The 19,176-nt window shown below is 47.0% G+C and overlaps 1 protein-coding gene and 1 pseudogene across 1 annotated transcript in view; both read right to left on the reverse strand.

Moving 5' to 3' along the window:
- The window catches only part of SNW1 (SNW domain containing 1), a 44,242-nt gene that overhangs the window by 22,344 nt on the left and 2,722 nt on the right, over window positions 1–19,176 (reverse strand). Inside the window, exons 2-8 of the mRNA XM_063948213.1 lie at window positions 16,811–16,964; window positions 15,177–15,338; window positions 11,621–11,716; window positions 11,407–11,513; window positions 11,122–11,226; window positions 10,455–10,524; window positions 9,895–9,960 (exon numbers count right to left, since the gene is read on the reverse strand). Of these exons, the coding sequence (XP_063804283.1) occupies window positions 9,895–9,960; window positions 10,455–10,524; window positions 11,122–11,226; window positions 11,407–11,513; window positions 11,621–11,716; window positions 15,177–15,338; window positions 16,811–16,964 (760 nt within the window). The remainder of the gene's footprint in view (window positions 1–9,894; window positions 9,961–10,454; window positions 10,525–11,121; window positions 11,227–11,406; window positions 11,514–11,620; window positions 11,717–15,176; window positions 15,339–16,810; window positions 16,965–19,176) is intronic.
- On the reverse strand, window positions 6,014–6,121 carry LOC134981617 (U5 spliceosomal RNA; annotated as a pseudogene).

The following is a 19,176-nucleotide window of genomic DNA, read 5'->3' on the forward strand; positions in this document are numbered from 1 at the left end:
AATAGACACGGTCCCTGCTGAAGCAGGTCCCGTCTTAGAGGTAGAGGCCACGGATCTTCCGTGAGCATCTCCTGAAGTTCCGGGTACCAAGTTCTTCTTGGCCAATCCGGAGCCACGAGTATCGTTCTTATTCCCCTTTGCCGTATAATTCTCAGTACTTTTGGTATGAGAGGCAGAGGAGGAAACACATACACTGACTGGAACACCCACGGTGTTACCAGAGCGTCCACAGCTATTGCCTGAGGGTCTCTTGACCTGGCGCAATACCTGTCCAGTTTTTTGTTGAGGCGAGACGCCATCATATCCACCTTTGGTTTTTCCCAACGGTTCACAATCATGTGGAAGAATTCTGGATGAAGTCCCCACTCTCCCGGGTGTAGATCGTGTCTGCTGAGGAAGTCTGCTTCCCAGTTGTCCACTCCCGGAATGAACACTGCTGACAGTGCTATCACATGATCTTCCGCCCAGCGAAGAATCCTTGCAGCTTCTGCCATTGCTCTCCTGCTTCTTGTGCCGCCCTGTCTGTTTACGTGGGCGACTGCCGTGATGTTGTCCGACTGGATCAACACCGGCTGACCCTGAAGCAGGGGTTTTGCCAGGCTTAGAGCATTGTAAATCGCTCTTAGCTCCAGTATGTATGCCGAATCTGCGGCCCTCTAACAGATGAGCACTCTGCAACCACCACAGAAGAGACACCCTTGTCCGTGGCGATAAGGTTATCCGCTGATGCATCTGCAGATGCGATCCGGACCATTTGTCCAGCAGATCCCACTGAAAAGTTCGTGCGTGGAATCTGCCGAATGGAATCGCTTCGTAAGAAGCCACCATCTTTCCCAGGACTCTTGTGCATTGATGCACAGACACTTTTCCTGGTTTTAGGAGGTTCCTGACAAGTTCGGATAACTCCCTGGCTTTCTCCTCCGGAAGAAACACCTTTTTCTGACCGTGTCCAGAATCATTCCCAGGAACAGCAGACGTGTCGTCGGGTTCAATTGAGATTTTGGAAAATTCAGAATCCACCCGTGCTGTTGCAGCACTACTTGGGTTAGTGCTACTACGTCTTCCAGCTGTTCTCTGGACCTTGCCCTTATCATGAGATCGTCCAAGTAAGGGATAATTAATACGCCTTTTCTTCGCAGAAGAAACATCATCTCGGCCATTACCTTGGTAAAGACCCGAGGTGCCGTGGACAATCCAAACGGCAGCGTCTGAAACTGATAATGACAGTTTTGCACCACGAACCTGAGGTACCCTTGGTGTGAAGGGCAAATTGGGACATGTAGGTAAGCATCCTTGATGTCCAGGGACACCATAAAGTCCCCTTCTTCCAGATTCGCTATCACTGCTCTGAGTGACTCCATCTTGAACTTGAATTTTTGTATGTACAGGTTCAAAGATTTCAGATTTAGAATAGGTCTTACCGAGCCGTCCGGCTTCGGTACCACAAATAGCGTGGAGTAATACCCCTTTCCCTGTTGTAGGAGGGGTACCTTGACTATCACCTGCTGAGAAAACAGCTTGTGAATGGCTTCCAATACCGTCGCCCTGTCTGAGGGAGACGTTGGCAAAGCAGACTTTAGGAACCGGCGAGGGGGAGACTTCTCGAATTCCAACCTGTAACCCTGAGATACTACCTGCAGGATCCAGGGGTCCACATGTGAGCAAGCCCACTGCGCGCTGAAATTCTTGAGTCGACCCCCCACCGCTCCTGAGTCCGCTTGTAAAGCCCCAGCGTCATGCTGAGGGCTTTGCAGAACCCGGGGAGGGCTTCTGTTCCTGGGAAGGAGCTGCTTGCTGCCCTCTCTTACCCTTTCCTCTGCCTCGGGGCAGATATGACTGTCTTTTTGCCCGCTTGTTCTTATAGTACCGAAAGGACTGCGGCTGAAAAGACGGTATCTTTTTCTGTTGGGAGGGGGTCTGAGGTAAAAAGGTGGATTTCCCGGCAGTTGCCGTGGCCACCAGATCCGATAGACCCACGCCAAATAATTCCTCCCCTTTATACAGCAATACTTCCATATGCCGTTTGGAATCCGCATCACCTGACCACTGTCGCGTCCATAAACTTCTTCTGGCAGATATGGACATCGCACTTACTCTCGATGCCAGAGTGCAAATATCCCTCTGAGCATCTCGCATATAAAGAAAAGCATCCTTTAATTGCTCTAAAGTCAATAAAAATAGGATTTTGGTACTTACCAGGTAAATCCTTTTCTTTGAATCCATAGGGGGCACTGGAGTACTCTTGGGATATGGACGGGCGTAGCCGAACAAAGGCACTGAATATTCAAATTTAGGACTCTCCCCCCCCTCCATATCCCCGAGTACCTCAGTGTACTCTCTCAGTGTTTTTTACTGAGCGAACAGGAACTATATAGAGAGGTTGACAATGGAGAATACCTATAACATAACGGACAACAACAATGTTGACCCATAACCTTACTGTCAACTAAACAGTTGACACCATAACCGATAGAACTTTATAATTTGAACCAATCGGTGAAAATGTGTTACCATAAGCTCCTCTGAGCTTAATAACAATCAAGTAAAACGTGTTCACTAAGCTCCCTTGAGCTTAAAACAACCCAGGTAAAACTGCTCTGGGTGGGCGTCCAGTGCCCCCTATGGATTCAAAGAAAAGGATTTACCTGGTAAGTACCAAAATCCTATTTTCTTTATCATCCACTAGGGGTCACTGGAGTACTCTTGGGACGTACCAAAGCTTCCCTCGTGGGCGGGAGAGCTGTTTGATACTTGTAACAGTAGGCAGCCCAAAGCCAGATGCTGATGGCGCCACCATTCATAACGTGTAAACGTGCACAAACGTGGTGCACTAAAGGCTATGTAGCCGCGTCGTAGACGCTCCACGACCCGCTGGGTCTGACATTCCCACAGAACCTGTGGGATGAGCTATTACTGACGTAGGCGATTGTAACTTAGCCTTAAAGTAAGCCTGACTTGTAGTCATTATTATTATCCAACTGGATAATGTCTGCTGAGAAACTGGCTAACCCCAGTTGGCAGTATCATAGAGAACAAACAACGTATTCATATCACCTACTGTAGACGTTCGGGACCTATATAAACGCGTAATGCGTGTACCACATTCAGAATTCTAGAATGTGCTGTCCACACAGAAACCACTATTATTGATGTGAAGAATACGAAAGCGGAATTCGTCCGAAGATCTGCTTTGTCATGAGAAAACTCAAATACGGTGTCTTGGAATACAAGGCACCCAAATATGAAACAAACCCTTGCCAAAGCCAAGGCTAGAAGCCAAGGCTAGAAGAAAAATGTTTTCCAAAGTGAGAAACTTAATTCCCATTTGTTGAAAGGGTCCAAAATATGAAAACTGTAAGAAATCTGAACCCAACCTCAAGTCGCCTGGCGCTGTAGGTGGGATAAATAGAGTCTGAACTTTGATGACACCTTGTAGAAAGATGTGTACAGACGCAAATAGAGGCAAACATCTTTGAAAATAAGTTTACCACACAGATACCTGCACTCTTAGTGCAGATTAACGCAGTTTTCCATCCCACCCCGTTTAACAGAATACGGGTAACTTGAAGGATGATGTTGGAAACTTCCGAGGTTTACAACCTATGTAAGCACACGAAATTTTGTAATAATGAGCTGCCTTAAGCGGCTTACTAGTTAACATGGTTGGTATAACCGATACTGTAATGCTCTATTTCTTAAGAGGGCGGCCGTCAACCGCAGCTGCGGTACATAGATAATAGGTACATAGGTAACCATGGGTAAAAGAACGTTCCCTGATATAACAGGTTGAACGTATTATGAGCGGGCCAAGATCGTGTGCAAGTATTCCTTGGAAATTCGAGAAGCAAACTTCTCCGAAACCCCTGAGATACCACCAGTATGACTGTGACGAACTGTCTTATGATCCGTTTTGGCAACGGAGAAATTAGCGGAAAATAGTGGAGCCAGATACACGATGCTGAATGACCACCTGAATGTGAGAGACTCCATCGCCACTGCCCTTGTGATTTGTACACATACTGAGCTTTTGTAATTGTGGCGAGATGCCATCATGTATACCTGAGGGTAACCCCCTTCTGTGGACTCACATATGAACACTTCTGGATTTAATGTCCAGTTTTCAGGATCCAAATCCTGACGGGTGAGATCATCTGTCTAAGAGATGTCCACTTATGGAATGATCTCTTGACATTTTCACATAATGGTGTTCTGAGTCATTTGAGGATTTGAGTTACCTGCCGCCTTGCCATGCGGCTTCTTGGTTCTCCTTGGTTGTTGTGTATGCAACTGCCGTTGCCTTGTCTGACTGTCCCTGGTTAGACTGAAAGCGAAGCATGTATTGCATTGTAAAATGCACGTAGTTCCAGGACATTTATTGACAGCAATCTGTCGTGATTTTAGAACCTTTGTCGCTGAACTTATTTAACTACAACTCCTGAACCTCTGTGACTGTAGTCCAGAGTATATACCCCCTCGCCCCTCTGTGGGACACGCGAGTGAAGGGCGGCGACTAAATCGCTTGGAAACACATCATTATTTTTAATAGTTGAATACACCAATGTACCGCTAGTGTGCGTGTTTTGCACTAATTACTAGCTGTACATTTGTTCTTGCTGGTGTAGTAGGTAAAAGTCTTTGATTTACCGTATATATAATCTTACCTAGGAATTGACATCGTTTAGACGGAATTAGATGCGATTATTTTTGAACTTGATCTGCTACCGCCGTATACTTAGTAACGCAAGTTAGAGGAACTTTGTTGAGACAGAGTTCTTATGAATAGATCATCTAAGATAGAGAAACTCTGTTGAGACAGAGTTCTTATGTGAGATGAGCTATCATCACCAACATCACCTTGGTAAATAACCGAGGCGATAAGAAACGGTAGACCTGAAATGGTTAATGGTTGTGGCGATTTCAAACGCTAGAACCTGTGATGAACAAACCGGAATGGGTAAATACGCATTGTGAAGATTAAATGCAATTATGCAATTTTGTGGCTCCAATAAGCAAATACTAACCGCAGAAAATCCATTTTCCAACTGTAGTAAGTGACTTGCTGATTGATATTGCAACGGAGCTGTTTGGTTTTGCTCAAACAGAGGGGAATAAGTAACTCTGACTCTGTTGGAGTACTACTGCCTGGTTTATAAATCAGCAAAGAGTAAATGGCAACCTGCCAAACCGTTCGACAGAGGCAGTCTTGTCCTTTAAGCTGTAAATAGCTGAGACATGCATGAGTTGAAGTCATGAAACCTCGCAAATGTAACATGTAAAGACGCGCTTCCACAATTGTAAAAGAGGTCATCAAACCACTGGCTTGCTGACTGTAACGTCCTGTCGTTACAAGGCGTGACTGTTTCTTATAGAGGGATAAAACGCCGTTACAAGTATACTGTATGCGGTAATGGCTGAATAGCATAAAGGGATAAAACGCCGTTACAAGTATATCAAATTTAGGAGCAAACAAGCTCTGGCCTTGTCGCGCTGAACTAGCGACAATGAAAGTAACCGGCGTTAGCAGAAGCTTTACAGATATACTCTGCAGCTTCTTTTAACAGTGATCGTCATTTCTAGTGACCCAAATGTATCCTGGGTTTTTATAATGTTTGACAGAAAATCATCTACCAATGGCGGATCGCGTCCTTTTGGAAACGATTATGTATGGTTGTTAAAAACCCCCCGCACTATCTGAGTGCTGGACTAATGTACCCTTCTCACTCGTAGTTATCGGTGTGAAATTTGACATAGAATCGTGCATTAAATTATAAGACCAGTGAAATAAACACTCTGGTACCCAAAGGGAAATTGACCCTTTGGAAAGACTGTCTTTTGTTAGAGCTGGCGGAGTCATTCCGAGACTCCGAATTGCCAATGTTAACATAGGATTTGTTAAAATTATTTTTAGTCTGCACTATAGCCTTACTCGCTATGTAGACAGACACCATAATAGACAATAGACAGACACTTGCACGACTTAATGAAGTTATTATGTGTCATATATATATATATATGTTATTGCTGAACAGCATATTCATATGAAACTCAAGCTTGTTTCTCTCTATGAAAATCTTTAGCAAAAAACGAAAGATTTATTCGATATGAAGAGAAACCAAAGTATTCTTTATGTGAAAAGCAGTTCACATGGGCATATGAAACCCGAACCAAATTCCTACTAACTTCCCTGCGCCTCTGGTGGCTTAGAGATGTAGGGCAGGAATGTTCTAGAATTAAGTAGAAATACAGATTACATGTGTGAAAACTGAACCAAAAAATTCCCACTAACACCCCTGCGCCTCCTTGTGGAGTATAGGTGTATGGGCGGAATGTTCTGGAATTATAAACTGGAAGAACAGCAATGATTAAAATGACCGTCATGCCATGCTTCCACTGAAAATCACAGGACAGGTTACCTGCTGCAGTGTTAATATAGGCTTAATAGCCTATTATACATTAAATATAGGCTTAATAGCCTATTCTACAGTTACAGGTCTATTATACAGTAAAATCCATGCAGTTTACAATACATTATCTTGCAGCCTTATGCTTTAGTTAGCCTTCCAGTTAAAATTTCCATTAACTGTTTAAAAACTAAGCAGTCTCTTAACCCATGCAGCCTTCTGCTGCTATGGGCTTTACTCAACACTGCCTGCAGTGAATTGTATTATTTCCAATATTTAAAACTGAGCAGTCTCTTATTCCCAAGCAGCCTTTGCTGCTGCTATGGGCTTTACTCAACACTGCCTGCAGTGAATTGTATTATTTCCAATAACTTGTTTAAAACTGAGCAGTTTCTTATTTAAAACTGAGCAGTCTCTTAACCCATGCAGCCTTTGCTGCTGCTATGGGCTTTACTCACCGTCACCCCCCTGCAGCCGCGCTGCTTGTGATGTAGCTTTTAGCTTCTCCCCCCTGTGCAGCGGAAGCGAGTGCAGGGAGCCTAGGGAAACCCGGGGAGCGCTGCTATATTGCGCCGGGGAGCCCTCCGGAAGAACGGGCGGCGCCTCATACAGCAGTGGCCGGGTGCAGCGCTGGAAGAGCGGCCGGCGTCTTTAGTGACGTACGGCCGCTCGGAGCTTTAGACACGGGTACGCAGAGTGGCTGCTTGGGCGGCGCTTCTCGTACAGTGGCTGGGAGAGCGGCCGGCGTCTGTGAGTGACGTGCGGCCGCTCGGATACGTTCTACAGTGGCAGAGTTCTCGTACAGTGGCTGGGAGAGCGGCCGGCGTCTGTGAGTGACGTGCGGCCGCTCTCTTCGTTCAGCGGGGTATCCTGCTAATGAGCGCGCTGTAAGCGGCGGGCAAAGCGGCGGTAAACAATAAAGGCTTTCCCCACACAGCAGGGCGGCAGCGTGAGCTGACCGCCCTGACCCCACCATACCTTGTAGTGTCGCACTCCTGTAAGCTCCATCCAGATTGTGACGGGGCTTTCATCCTGGCTGTGACGGGGCTTCTTTCTGTAAGCTCCGTCCAGCTCCAGTTTTCAGATCTCCTCCTGGCTGTGACGGGGCTTCTTTCTGTAAGCTCCGTCCAGTTGCAGTATGAGACAGTGTCTGCCTGTGGCTGTGAGGGTGCTCTTTGTGAGGACCGACACGCCATGCGCTGCCTTGTAGCGCCTGTGGCTGTGAGGGTGCTCTTTGTGAGGACCGACACGCCATGCGCTGCCTTGTAGCGCCTGTGGCTGTGAGGGTGCTCTTTGTGAGGACCGACACGCCATACGCTGCCTTGCAGCGGCACCATCCCGGACCCATGTTTTTCAAGAACTGGGGAAGGGAAGTGTAAAATAAAAAGTAAAAAGAAAAATAAAATCTCAAATGTGGGCTCTTCCCACAAGCCGATGTTCGTGCTGTGAGCACCGAAAAAACACTGAGAGAGTACACTGAGGTACTCGGGGATATGGAGGGGGGGGGGGGGGGGGGGGAGTCCTAAATTTGAATATTCAGTGCCTTTGTTCGGCTACGCCCGTCCATATCCCAAGAGTACTCCAGTGACCCCTAGTGGATGATAAAGAAATACTGTCCCTATCCAGGGTATCAATATTTTCAGTCAGGGAATCCGACCAGACCACCCCAGCACTGCACATCCAGGCTGAGGCGATGGCTGGTCGCAGTATAACACCAGTATGTGTGTATATACTTTTTAGGGTAGTTTCCAGCCTCCTATCAGCTGGATCCTTGAGGGCGGCCGTATCAGGAGACGGTAACGCCACTTGTTTTGATAAGCGTGTGAGCGCCTTATCCACCCTAGGGGGTGTTTCCCAGCGCGCCCTAACCTCTGGCGGGAAAGGGTATAATGCCAATAACTTTTTTGAAATTAGCACTTTTCTATCTGGGTTAACCCACGCTTCATCACATACATCATTCAATTCCTCTGATTCAGGAAAAACTACAGGTAGTTTTTTCACACCCCACATAATACCCCTTTTTGTGGTACTTGCAGTATCAGAGATATGTAAAGCCTCCTTCATTGCCGTGATCATATAACGTGTGGCCCTACTGGAAAATACGTTTGTTTCTTCACCGTCGACACTAGATTCAGTGTCCGTGTCTGGGTCTGTGTCGACCGACTGAGGTAAAGGGCGTTTTACAGCCCCTGACGGTGTCTGAGACGCCTGGGCAGGTACTAACTGGTTTGCCGGCCGTCTCATGTCGTCAACTGATTTTTGTAATGTGCTGACATTATCACGTAATTCCATAAACAAAGCCATCCATTCCGGTGTCGACTCCCTGGGGGGCGACATCACCATTACCGGCAATTGCTCTGCCTCCACACCAACATCGTCCTCATACATGTCGACACACACGTACCGACACACAGCAGACACACAGGGAATGCTCTATTGAAGACAGGACCCCACTAGCCCTTTGGGGAGACAGAGGGAGAGTTTGCCAGCACACACCCAAGCGCTATAATATATATGGGAACAACCCTATATAAGTGTTGTATCCTTATAGCAGCTTAAATATAGTAATATCGCCAAAAAAAGTGCCCCCCCTCTCTGTTTTACCCTGTTTCTGTAGTGCAGTGCAGGGGAGAGTCCTGGGAGCCTTCCTCACAGCGGAGCTGAGCAGGAAAATGGCGCTGTGTGCTGAGGAGAATAAGCCCCGCCCCCTATTTCGGCGGGCTCTTCTCCCGGAGTTTGTGAGATCTGGCAGGGGTTAAATACATCCATATAGCCTCAAGGGCTATATGTGATGTATTTTTAGCCATAAGAAAGGTATTATACATTGCTGCCCAGGGCGCCCCCCCCAGCGCCCTGCACCCTCAGTGACCGCTGTGTGAAGTGTGCTGACAACAATGGCGCACAGCTGCAGTGCTGTGCGCTACCTCATGAAGACTGAAAAGTCTTCTGCCGCCTGTTTCTGGACCTCTTCAATCTTCGGCATCTGCAAGGGGGGTCGGCGGCGCGGCTCCGGGACCGGACTCCATGGCTGGGCCTGTGTTCGATCCCTCTGGAGCTAATGGTGTCCAGTAGCCTAAGAAGCCAATCCATCCTGCACGCAGGTGAGTTCACTTCTCTCCCCTAAGTCCCTCGATGCAGTGAGCCTGTTGCCAGCAGGACTCACTGAAAATAAAAAACCTAAAAACTTTTTCTAAGCAGCTCTTTAGGAGAGCCACCTAGATTGCACCCTGCTCGGACGGGCACAAAAACCTAACGGAGGCTTGGAGGAGGGTCATAGGGGGAGGAGCCAGTGCACACCACCTGATCCTAAAGCTTTATTTTTGTGCCCTGTCTCCTGCGGAGCCGCTAATCCCCATGGTCCTGACGGAGTCCCAGCATCCACTAGGACGTCAGAGAAATAAATACATATTCATCACAAACTAGCTTCTTTAGTTCATTATGTAGGTGTGGTATTGAAATGAATGATGTATAGTGTACAACACTGACTGGTTACCTTGGCGTTCTTCCAGTTGGAAATGCAGGGGGGGATTTTCCATTCCTGCTGCTCCTTAACCGTCATCTGTAACGAGAGAAATTCTCTGCATTATTACACAAGCTGCGACGTCAAACATACCGATTATTCTGTTTAATCCCTGTGTGCACTTCCTCTGAGATAGGTGTAATTCTCTATATACAGCCGTAAGCAGTGACGCCTTTCTCCTCACTAAAGCATCATCTCTGCTCTGATCTATATAAACTCTGAACATGTGATTAAAAGTGGTTGATTTACAATAAAATCACCTTAGTAATAAGATCCTGCACCTGGCAGAAACGGAACCCGTACCCCTCCCTCTCAATGATATGCCCATGGGCCATTATTCTGTGTGTAATTCTCATCGCAACCCATTTAACTGTTCTGTAAGTGTATCACAAGTCAGTCAAGTCATCCTCCCCCAATATTCCTGTCCAGGCTGCATAACGCATCGATTGGACATTGCAAATGCTGCTAAATGGTCAAATCCAACCTACTGTCTCTTAACGACCCTACTGGGGAATACATATTAAGGCACCTACCTTCTTACTAGGTGAATGCATAACAGGAGGTGGAGGAGACGGAGGTCCGCGAGGTATCTTCTTGTTAATTCTGGTGGAAAGCAAAGAAAACAGCTGATTGGCTAGAGTATACTACTGTTCGCCATCATTACAGATCCATTGGGGCTCATTCCGACCCGATCGCATGCTGCACTCTCGCAGCGGTGCGATCGGGTCTGGAATGCGCACGCATGTCGCAGCAGCGACCGCAAGAGGATTGACTGCAGGAAGGCGTTCCGGGGCGTCAACTGACCGTTTCAGGCTGTATTCGGGGAGTGGTAAGAAAAACGCAGGCGTGTCCAGGCGAACGGAGGGCGGATGGCCGACGTCAAAGCCGAGCCCATCATTGCTGGATCCGTCGCACAGGGTATGTCCAGGGCTGGTCTCGATTTGTGTGAAAAACTTTTTAAACATAGCAGGGCTGCACAAACGTTCACACCCCTGCTATGCTAAAATACACTCCCCCATAGGCGGAGATTAGTTGATCGCACCAGCAGCAAAAAGTTGCTACGTGCGATCAACTTGGAATGAGGGTTATTGTGTCCAGACCCAACTCATTCCACACATCTACATAAACCAGGGATAATTCCCAGTCACTCTGATATCCTACTGGTAACGTACAAACCTAAGCCGAGCAGCAAATACTCACTTGAAGCGAGGGGGTTCCATGGGATCTTTCTGCATTTCCACCATCCGAATAACCCTCTGCTTGGCTCCGGAGTTAAAAGCCACCCCCTGCTGAGACGGCGTATACCTGGAGAGAGAGAAATAGTGAGGGATCGTCATCAAGTCTGTATCATTAGGTTTTATACTTCATATCTTGTTATGGTTGCAGTTCATCTGTATATGTAACCTGTAAAACACTGCTGACCTCTGGCAGCCTATAAGATTATTAATCTGTCTCATTGCCGCCGCTCTATGTATGACAACTTACCTGATGTACTGTGCAGGTGCAAGCTTGTCTGCCGCCCTGACAGGCATAGCGGCGGCTATCTTCTGGGACACCGCTTTATCCAGAGCCTGGCGGGTCTTCTCTGTCAGCTGGAAAACAGGAAGTTCTAAGCCTCATGTTCACACATTAACAGGCAAGATGTAAAGGTTGTTCGTGAAACCTACCACCCTCAATCCCCGATTGGTGCGGTCTTTACCTCTTTAACGGTCTCCTCATCCGGTCTCTGCAGATCAGGGTCATCTTCATCCATAACCTCCTTAGGTATCAGGTCTGTGTATTTGCTGAATACAACCTACAGAATGAACAGTGTTATTAGTAACCCCACCTCTGACATAGCACACTCAAAAGGAAACTAGACATGTAGGGACAGAGTGGTACATAAATTACATATTTTATTTAAACACGGTGAACACATACATACTACATACACCCTAGCTATTGGGAGTGGAGGGTGCAGTGGATCAATGCCTGTGTGTAGATCTATACACACACACATATACTATATTATATTATTATAGTATATATTTACATACATACACAGTGTTCACGCTAGGCAGTTTTAGCAGGGCCCCGCGCCCTGCCCGATTTTATAAGGGCAAAACCAGCCCTGCCCTTTCTGCGGCACCCTGCTAAAACTGCCGCCCGCTTCCTGCCCTCACAGCCGTGTAAAGATGCTGTGCGCATGCGCGCGGTATCCATTCACGCTGAGAGCGCGCTTGGGGGAAGCCCAGCGCCTTCGTAGGTGCTGGGCACGCCCCCAACAGTGACGCCGCCGGCCGCCCACGCCCCCTTTTAGTACCCACAATGACCCCATTCCCTGATTTGCATGGCCGCGCCCCCTTCATGCCGTGCTCACGCTAGTGCCCCTCTAGATCCAGCGCCCTGCCCGGATTCTAGAGTGAACACTACACACACACACACACATACATATATATATATATATATATATATATATATATATATATATATATATATATATATATATATATATATATATATATATATATATATACGTACATACATACATACTAGGTGATTCATCGCGCCCTGTGGGCGCTCTTCACACCGTCGTAAAGGGCTACGCCCCCTTAACCCTTGCACATCCTTGTGGCATGCAATATTTTTATTATATGGAGTATTACCTCCAATCATAATTGTGTGAGTGGTTAAATATTGCACGGACAAAGGGCGTGCGATGGTTAAGGGGTCGAAGCCCCTTGCAACGGCATGAACAGCGCACGCAGGGCCTGATGAATCACCTAGTAGGTGCTTTGGTTGGGAAGAGGCGGGTGCAGGGGGAGACGCAGATGTGATCCGGGGGTGCCGCGGGAGGAGGAGGGGCGGTTGTGGTGGTGCTGCAGGTGGGGGAGGGGCTGGTGTGGTGGTGCCGCAGGTGGGGGTCTGGAGCCACAGCGGGTGGGAGAGGAGCAGTTGCGGGGGTGCCCCGGGTGGGGGAGGGGCGAATGCGGTGGTGCGGGGGGAGGGGCGGGGTTGCTGCGGGTGGGGGAGGGGGTCCGGAGCTACCGCGGGTGCTGGAGAGGGTGTGTGAGGGTGCCGCGGATGAGGCCCGGAGGTACTGTGAGTGGGGGAGGGGTGGGTAATGCTTCTCCAGCTTCTCCTCCTGGAAGCAGCTAAGCTGCTGTCCTCCCTTTGGCAGTGGCTCTCCCGGAGACTCGCACAGCAGCCAATCACTATTGTTAGCGCTGGTGTCCCAATGCGCTGCATTACATGGAAGAAGATGCACTACATAAACTACAGCTCCCAGCAGCCCTAAGGGCCGGATTGCTCCGGCGCTAAGGGCTGCTGGGAGCTGTAGTGTAGGGGGCGTTACGTGTGTAAGCGTCACTGGTACAGGGGGCGTTACGTGTGTAAGCTTCACTGGTACAGGGGGCGTTACGTGTGTAAGCGTCACTGGTACAGGGGGCGTTACGTGTGTAAGCGTCACTGGTACAGGGGGCGTTACGTGTGTAAGCGTCACTGGTACAGGGGGCGTTACGTGTGTAAGCGTCACTGGTACAGGGGCGCCGTTACGTATGTAAGTGTCACTTGTTCAGGGGGCGTTACATGTGTAAGCGTCACTGGTACAGGGGGCGTTACATGTGTAAGTGTCAACTACAGGGGGTATTATGTGCGCTGTGCCTTTATAAAGTATGCGAGGGTGCAAATTTATAGTTTGCAGGGGGGCGCCGAACGCCCTAGCACTGGCCCAGACTGCACACCCACTGCACTGCACAGTCACCTTTTACATTGATTCAGCGTCCTGACATTACCCTCCGTGATATCACCCTCTCTATCTGTTACATTAACCATCTCGGGGCTTCCAGGCCGGCAGCCCAGGTGCTGTGTTGCGGAGTCAGGGCCTCTGGGGATCTGGGCGTGGCTGTGGCGGGGAGGCACTTCTGTGACATCACACGCAGAGCAGGCTCCGGGGCTCAGAGTATGCGGCGCAGGGTGGGCTATGAAAGCCTTCCGCTGCGTCGCTTTTATACACATCTATGCTGGTGGCCGCAGCAGCTTTTGTTCCACCTGCGCCGCGGCTAGGGAGTGGGGATTGTTGATGGCGGAGGGGGCAGGCGGACTGGCAGCAGGACATAGGACTCTGTAGTAAAAGGATTTCCCCCCCCTATCTACAGCACAGAGACTTGCTGCAGATGCAGTGGCATACCCTCCAGCTTCACCTTTTTGGCAGGTACAGTCCCTTTTTTTATGGTCTGTACTGATTTTTTACTCTCCAAGCTTTCATTGAGAGTATAGGAAAAGAGACGTGGTCATGCGGCTGTATCCATGGCCACGCCCCCTTTTCGAATTTGTAGCGATGCTTATGTGTAAATTGTTGGAGGGTGTGTTGCTGCAGATGCATGGGGCCTATTTTGGGGTGTGGACCTGGAGCTGCAGCTCCATCAGCCCCATTGCTAATCCTGCTCTGGGAACACACAGCAGCCAAATGGCAGAGCCTCCCATTGGATGTAACCTGTGTGGGAAGGCGTTTCTCGCCCAATCAGCTGTGGACTGGGTGTGATAGACATATCACTAACCCAATGAGAGATGCGTTATACACACAGGCACAAAGTCACAGAGCTGGGCTATTATATAGGAGATATATATATATATATACACATATATACATACATACATACATACTCATATATATACACACACATACATACATATATACATACATACACACATATATATATAATTGGGCAGGAGCTCCTTGCTATGTCTTATTGAAAACTGTCCATGCAGCTTCTGATAAGTATCTTGTTTCTAATTATATTGGTGTGCTGTTAACTGTGAGCCCTTATGGAGCTGCAGATACACTGCGCTAAGATCTCTATGACCTAGAACCCTCCCTTATATAGCTGAAGCGTGTGCGGATGCATGCTGTATTCACTCTCTCTATAACACATATACTCGGAGGACACCCGTTACTCTAGGAGGATGGAAACAATGAATGTATTATGCAGATTTACGTATCTGGAATAAAGAAGTCTTCACCTTTCCACTCCGGCAATATTAAATACAGCTAAAGTTTTGTTTTTATTAAGAGGGGTCAATGATTTCACACTAGATATAACATACGCCGCCGCATCACTGACAATGGGCTGAATTACTGCACTCGAGAAGAGAGAGTTTGGAAATATTTAAGATTCTATTCAAATGTCATTCAATGATAAAGCACTTGTGCTACAGGAACATGGCGGCTTTCTATGGAAGGATAGAAGATGACATTATATGCAGAGTTCTGTTACCTTATCCTTAGACTGGCCCTGTCGTGCTATGGCGTCATATTTAATTTTGCCTTCTGCATCCACCTGTACAGCCAGAGCATTTGACATTCGCTTCTTCCTCCCCATTTCCAGAGGGAACTGAGCCACATGGACCTCCGGGAAAGCTCCGCCATCTCCGAAATCCTGCACAGGTCAAAGGACAACTACGTAAGCTCGGAAGCAGAAACGGTGAGAAGGATAAAACAGTCATATCAGCAACAACATAATCAGAGGTAGAGAAACGCCAGTCAGTGTAAGGTATATGATTATTCTTCATATATTTATACAGGAACATATCCCTTTTACACTTCACAATAGGAAATAGGGATATGATGCACGACACCAAGTGCTTCATATTGCATATTGGTCCAGCCAAATAAACAAAAGGCTCTTGGTGGGCTGTATAACCCACTCACAAAGCAATGCCAGGCTGGGGTGGGCTCAGCGGAATGTGAGGATTGTATATAGGGGAGGAATTCAGGGAGAAGGGCTTGTGGAGATACCGTTGGTGGTTTTGCAATATGATAAACAGCCTGGAGAGGTAAGTTTTCAGGGAACACTCAAAAGCTTAGCGGATCTGTACTTGGACCAATGATTTTTAATATCTTTATTGGTGGCACTGCAAATGGGATTGAAGAGAAAGCACGCCCTTTTGCAGGCATTAAAAGGTATGGTATGGTAAAAGGTATGCGACATTAAAAAATGTACATTTAAACACATCAAACCAATCCCGGATATCCTGGGAATTCCAAGATTGATCATTTATCAATCCTGATTCCTGGGATTGAAAACCCCCCAAAAACCTGGGATTGGCCTTCCTACCTGGAATAGGCAAAGATCAAATAGGGTTTGAGGTTATTATAAGGGTGAAAAAGGGGCAGACTAGTTGGGCAAAGTAGTTCCTATCTGCAGTCAAATTCTATGGGCTGGATGTAATGGATTGTAAGACGGCCGGAGCTCCGAGACTCCGACTGAACTCGTACATTTATTTATTTTTTTAAAGCTGCAAACGTTTACAAGGCAAAACCAGGAAACATTGTTTCTATACGTTTTTTTTTTTTAAAGCTGCAAACGTTTACAAGGCAAAACCAGAAAACATTGTTTCTATATTTAGAAGACTCTGTTGTTGTGCAAGAGAGGGAATTTCACAGGGTGGATGCAGCCCGAATACAGTCCTGCAACCCTTCATTGGGTGTCAGGTAATACAAGTGGATGAGAGATGAAGATCTTGTGCAGCGCAAAGTGGTAGAACTGGGAGATATTTGGAGATTAAAGAAGAGATGTATGTTGGGGTAGTTTGGTTCATATGCGTAAGCAGAATTATAATATATATTTAATTTGGCCAAATACAGGCAGTCAATGCAAGGACTGAGAACGAAGAAGCAAGGATAGCCCACTTAGCCTATAAATTAGTATATGCCCCCCAGTCACCATATACGTCTGGCTGGTCTCTGCCGGGTCTGGTGGCCCCCCGTTAGTTCAGTGGAGTAAAATGCAGAGTTTATACTGTAAGCAGCACTTGGGGCCATGGATACTACCGACATGTTCTCTATGTAATATAATGGTGCTATAACATAATGGGATAATAATTATCACACTCTCAGCCAATTACATACCTCCAGAGACCTGGGCACCCAGCCCTTCCGATTGCCATAAGGTGGGGGCTCTCGCCGAGATGCCACAAGCGCCGTCTGTCGGGATTTCTGGGCTCTCAGCTTCTCTTCAGCTTCTAGCTGATCCTGAGACAGCTGGGTGGGAACCGGCAGGAAGCTGGAACAGGACAGGGCACAGTCATTAATGCCTAAGTGGTAAGTGGTCGACACCAGATCAACACCCCCCAACAATGCAGGTGACTGGAACCTCATCAGCCCATGTGTCATTGATATATAAATGTCACAATCAATCGGCCCACCCAACAATACCGTGTCACGAGGGTCGTTTGATAAGTATGGTAAAAAAAAAAGTAAAACTTCCATTTTTTTTTTAAAATTGCCTTTATTACAACAAGGGCGATACACTTGATCCAGCGAGTGTCCACTTTCTTAAGATCATCGGAAAAGTAGGGTGTTTCAAAGCCTGCAAAACACTCATTGACGCGGCCATGACTTCCTCATTCTACAATAATTTTTCCCACTGAGCCAGATTTTCAAATTTGGAAACAGGAAGAAGTCGAATGAGGCCAAATCCGGAGAATATGGTGGATGAGGAATCAATTGGAAGCCCAATTCTTGTAATTTTTGCCATTGCAACAGTCGACTTGGGACAACTCGTTATCTTGGTGAAAGAGCACTTTTTTGCATTTCAATCTTGGCCGAGTATTTTTCAGCTCTTCTTTCAAACGGTCCAATAAAGTTGCATAGAACTCGCCTGTCTTACCCTTTTGCAAATAGTCAATTAGGGTAATTCCTTGGGAATACCAAAAAACAGTGACCATACCTGCCTAGCAGACAAAACAGTAATCGCCTTCTTCGGTTCACTTTCACTAGGCATTGTCCACCTTCCTTTGAAAAAGTCACGTTAACCGTGACGAAACGCGTTAGGCTCCTCCCCTTTTGACTCTAACTCACCGGCACCACAGCTCTAAGGAACCTGCTTACAGCGGAGATTTTTCCATTTGCATGGTGATTTCAATACGATCTCTGCACTGTACCAGCCTATATTGTCCGACGGCTGTATTTGGCTACGGGACAGCGCCAGCATACACCATCTGACAGTCGCGTCTGACAGCGGGACAATGCCAGTCCGCATTCTCTGATGGTAATATCTGACAGTGAGACGCCAGTCTGCATCATATAAACGGCCAATTGGCTGCGGGACAGCGTTCAAGTTCCCATCAATTCAGTGCCAGCCACGGCTCCGGTTAATGCTACACCTACGAATTAACCGTGGAACAACGCTTCAGTCTCCATCAATTGCCAGCAGCGGCTGCGGTTAATACTACACCTGTCAATCTCTTCCGCAATCAGTGGTTACAGCGTATACTTCATTAATGTCCTGGAAGTTGCTTATCCTCCATGCTTAGGGCACCAAAAGGATTTCCACCAGCCCTAGGGGATACACCGGCAACAGTCCTACATCTGGGACTTACAGACTCAGGCGTAAGTTTGGATAAATTATTCCTTTATTGAACTCCTCCACCTAGCATCGCACTGTGGGCTTTATACAGGACTATACCGAGGACGTTCGGTAATATCAGCCCCTAGGAGAGGTAACAATATATACTGTCCACTATACATTTGATCACTGGGCTCTCCTTTTCCCTCCAATTATTGGAGAAAAAGTTTTTGCTGTCTCTACATATTTTTAGTTATAACACATTGCAGAAAGGAAAGCTGTAACTATTTAGTTACATTATTGTTATAACCATAGAGAATATCAATCTACACCCTGAATCAGGGGATCCAAAATATAAGCCTTAGTTTGATACTGTGTGTCTAGATAACGGTGTTTTAGAGCATAATTATTAAGCTTTTTTATATACGATCAATCTCATTTACTGTTGATGTACTTTTTATTATAATAAATATTTTATGTAGAAGATTGTCAACTCTTCACTATTTACACCTATCTACACCTATTTGCAACACCCCAAGCGCAGCCGGTTTCTCTTTTTTCTATATGTTGTGTTCATAGGCACATGCACAGTGCCTTTTTCGGCAGCGCTCAGGTGTGATTGCAATTAGTGTTTATTTATTTAGGCGCTGCCAGTAAGTCGTTTGAGTTCTTATTGTCCACCGATTTGACTGCTTCTTCAATTCAGGAGTGCAGTGGTGGATCCAACCTTCATCCAGTGTCACGAATTGACACCCAAAATCCTGTGGATTGCCCTTAAACATCGTGAAACACTGCGTTGAAACGTCCTTTTGCATGCGTTTTTTTGATTGAGAGTCAGCAATTGCAGGACATGGTGTACACAGCTTTCAAGATGCCTACAGCCTCAGCAATCTCACTCAGCGATCTCCCATAATACCATAAATTTCTC

Source organism: Pseudophryne corroboree, chromosome 12, assembly GCF_028390025.1.
Source record: "Pseudophryne corroboree isolate aPseCor3 chromosome 12, aPseCor3.hap2, whole genome shotgun sequence".
Lineage (NCBI taxonomy): Eukaryota > Metazoa > Chordata > Amphibia > Anura > Myobatrachidae > Pseudophryne > Pseudophryne corroboree.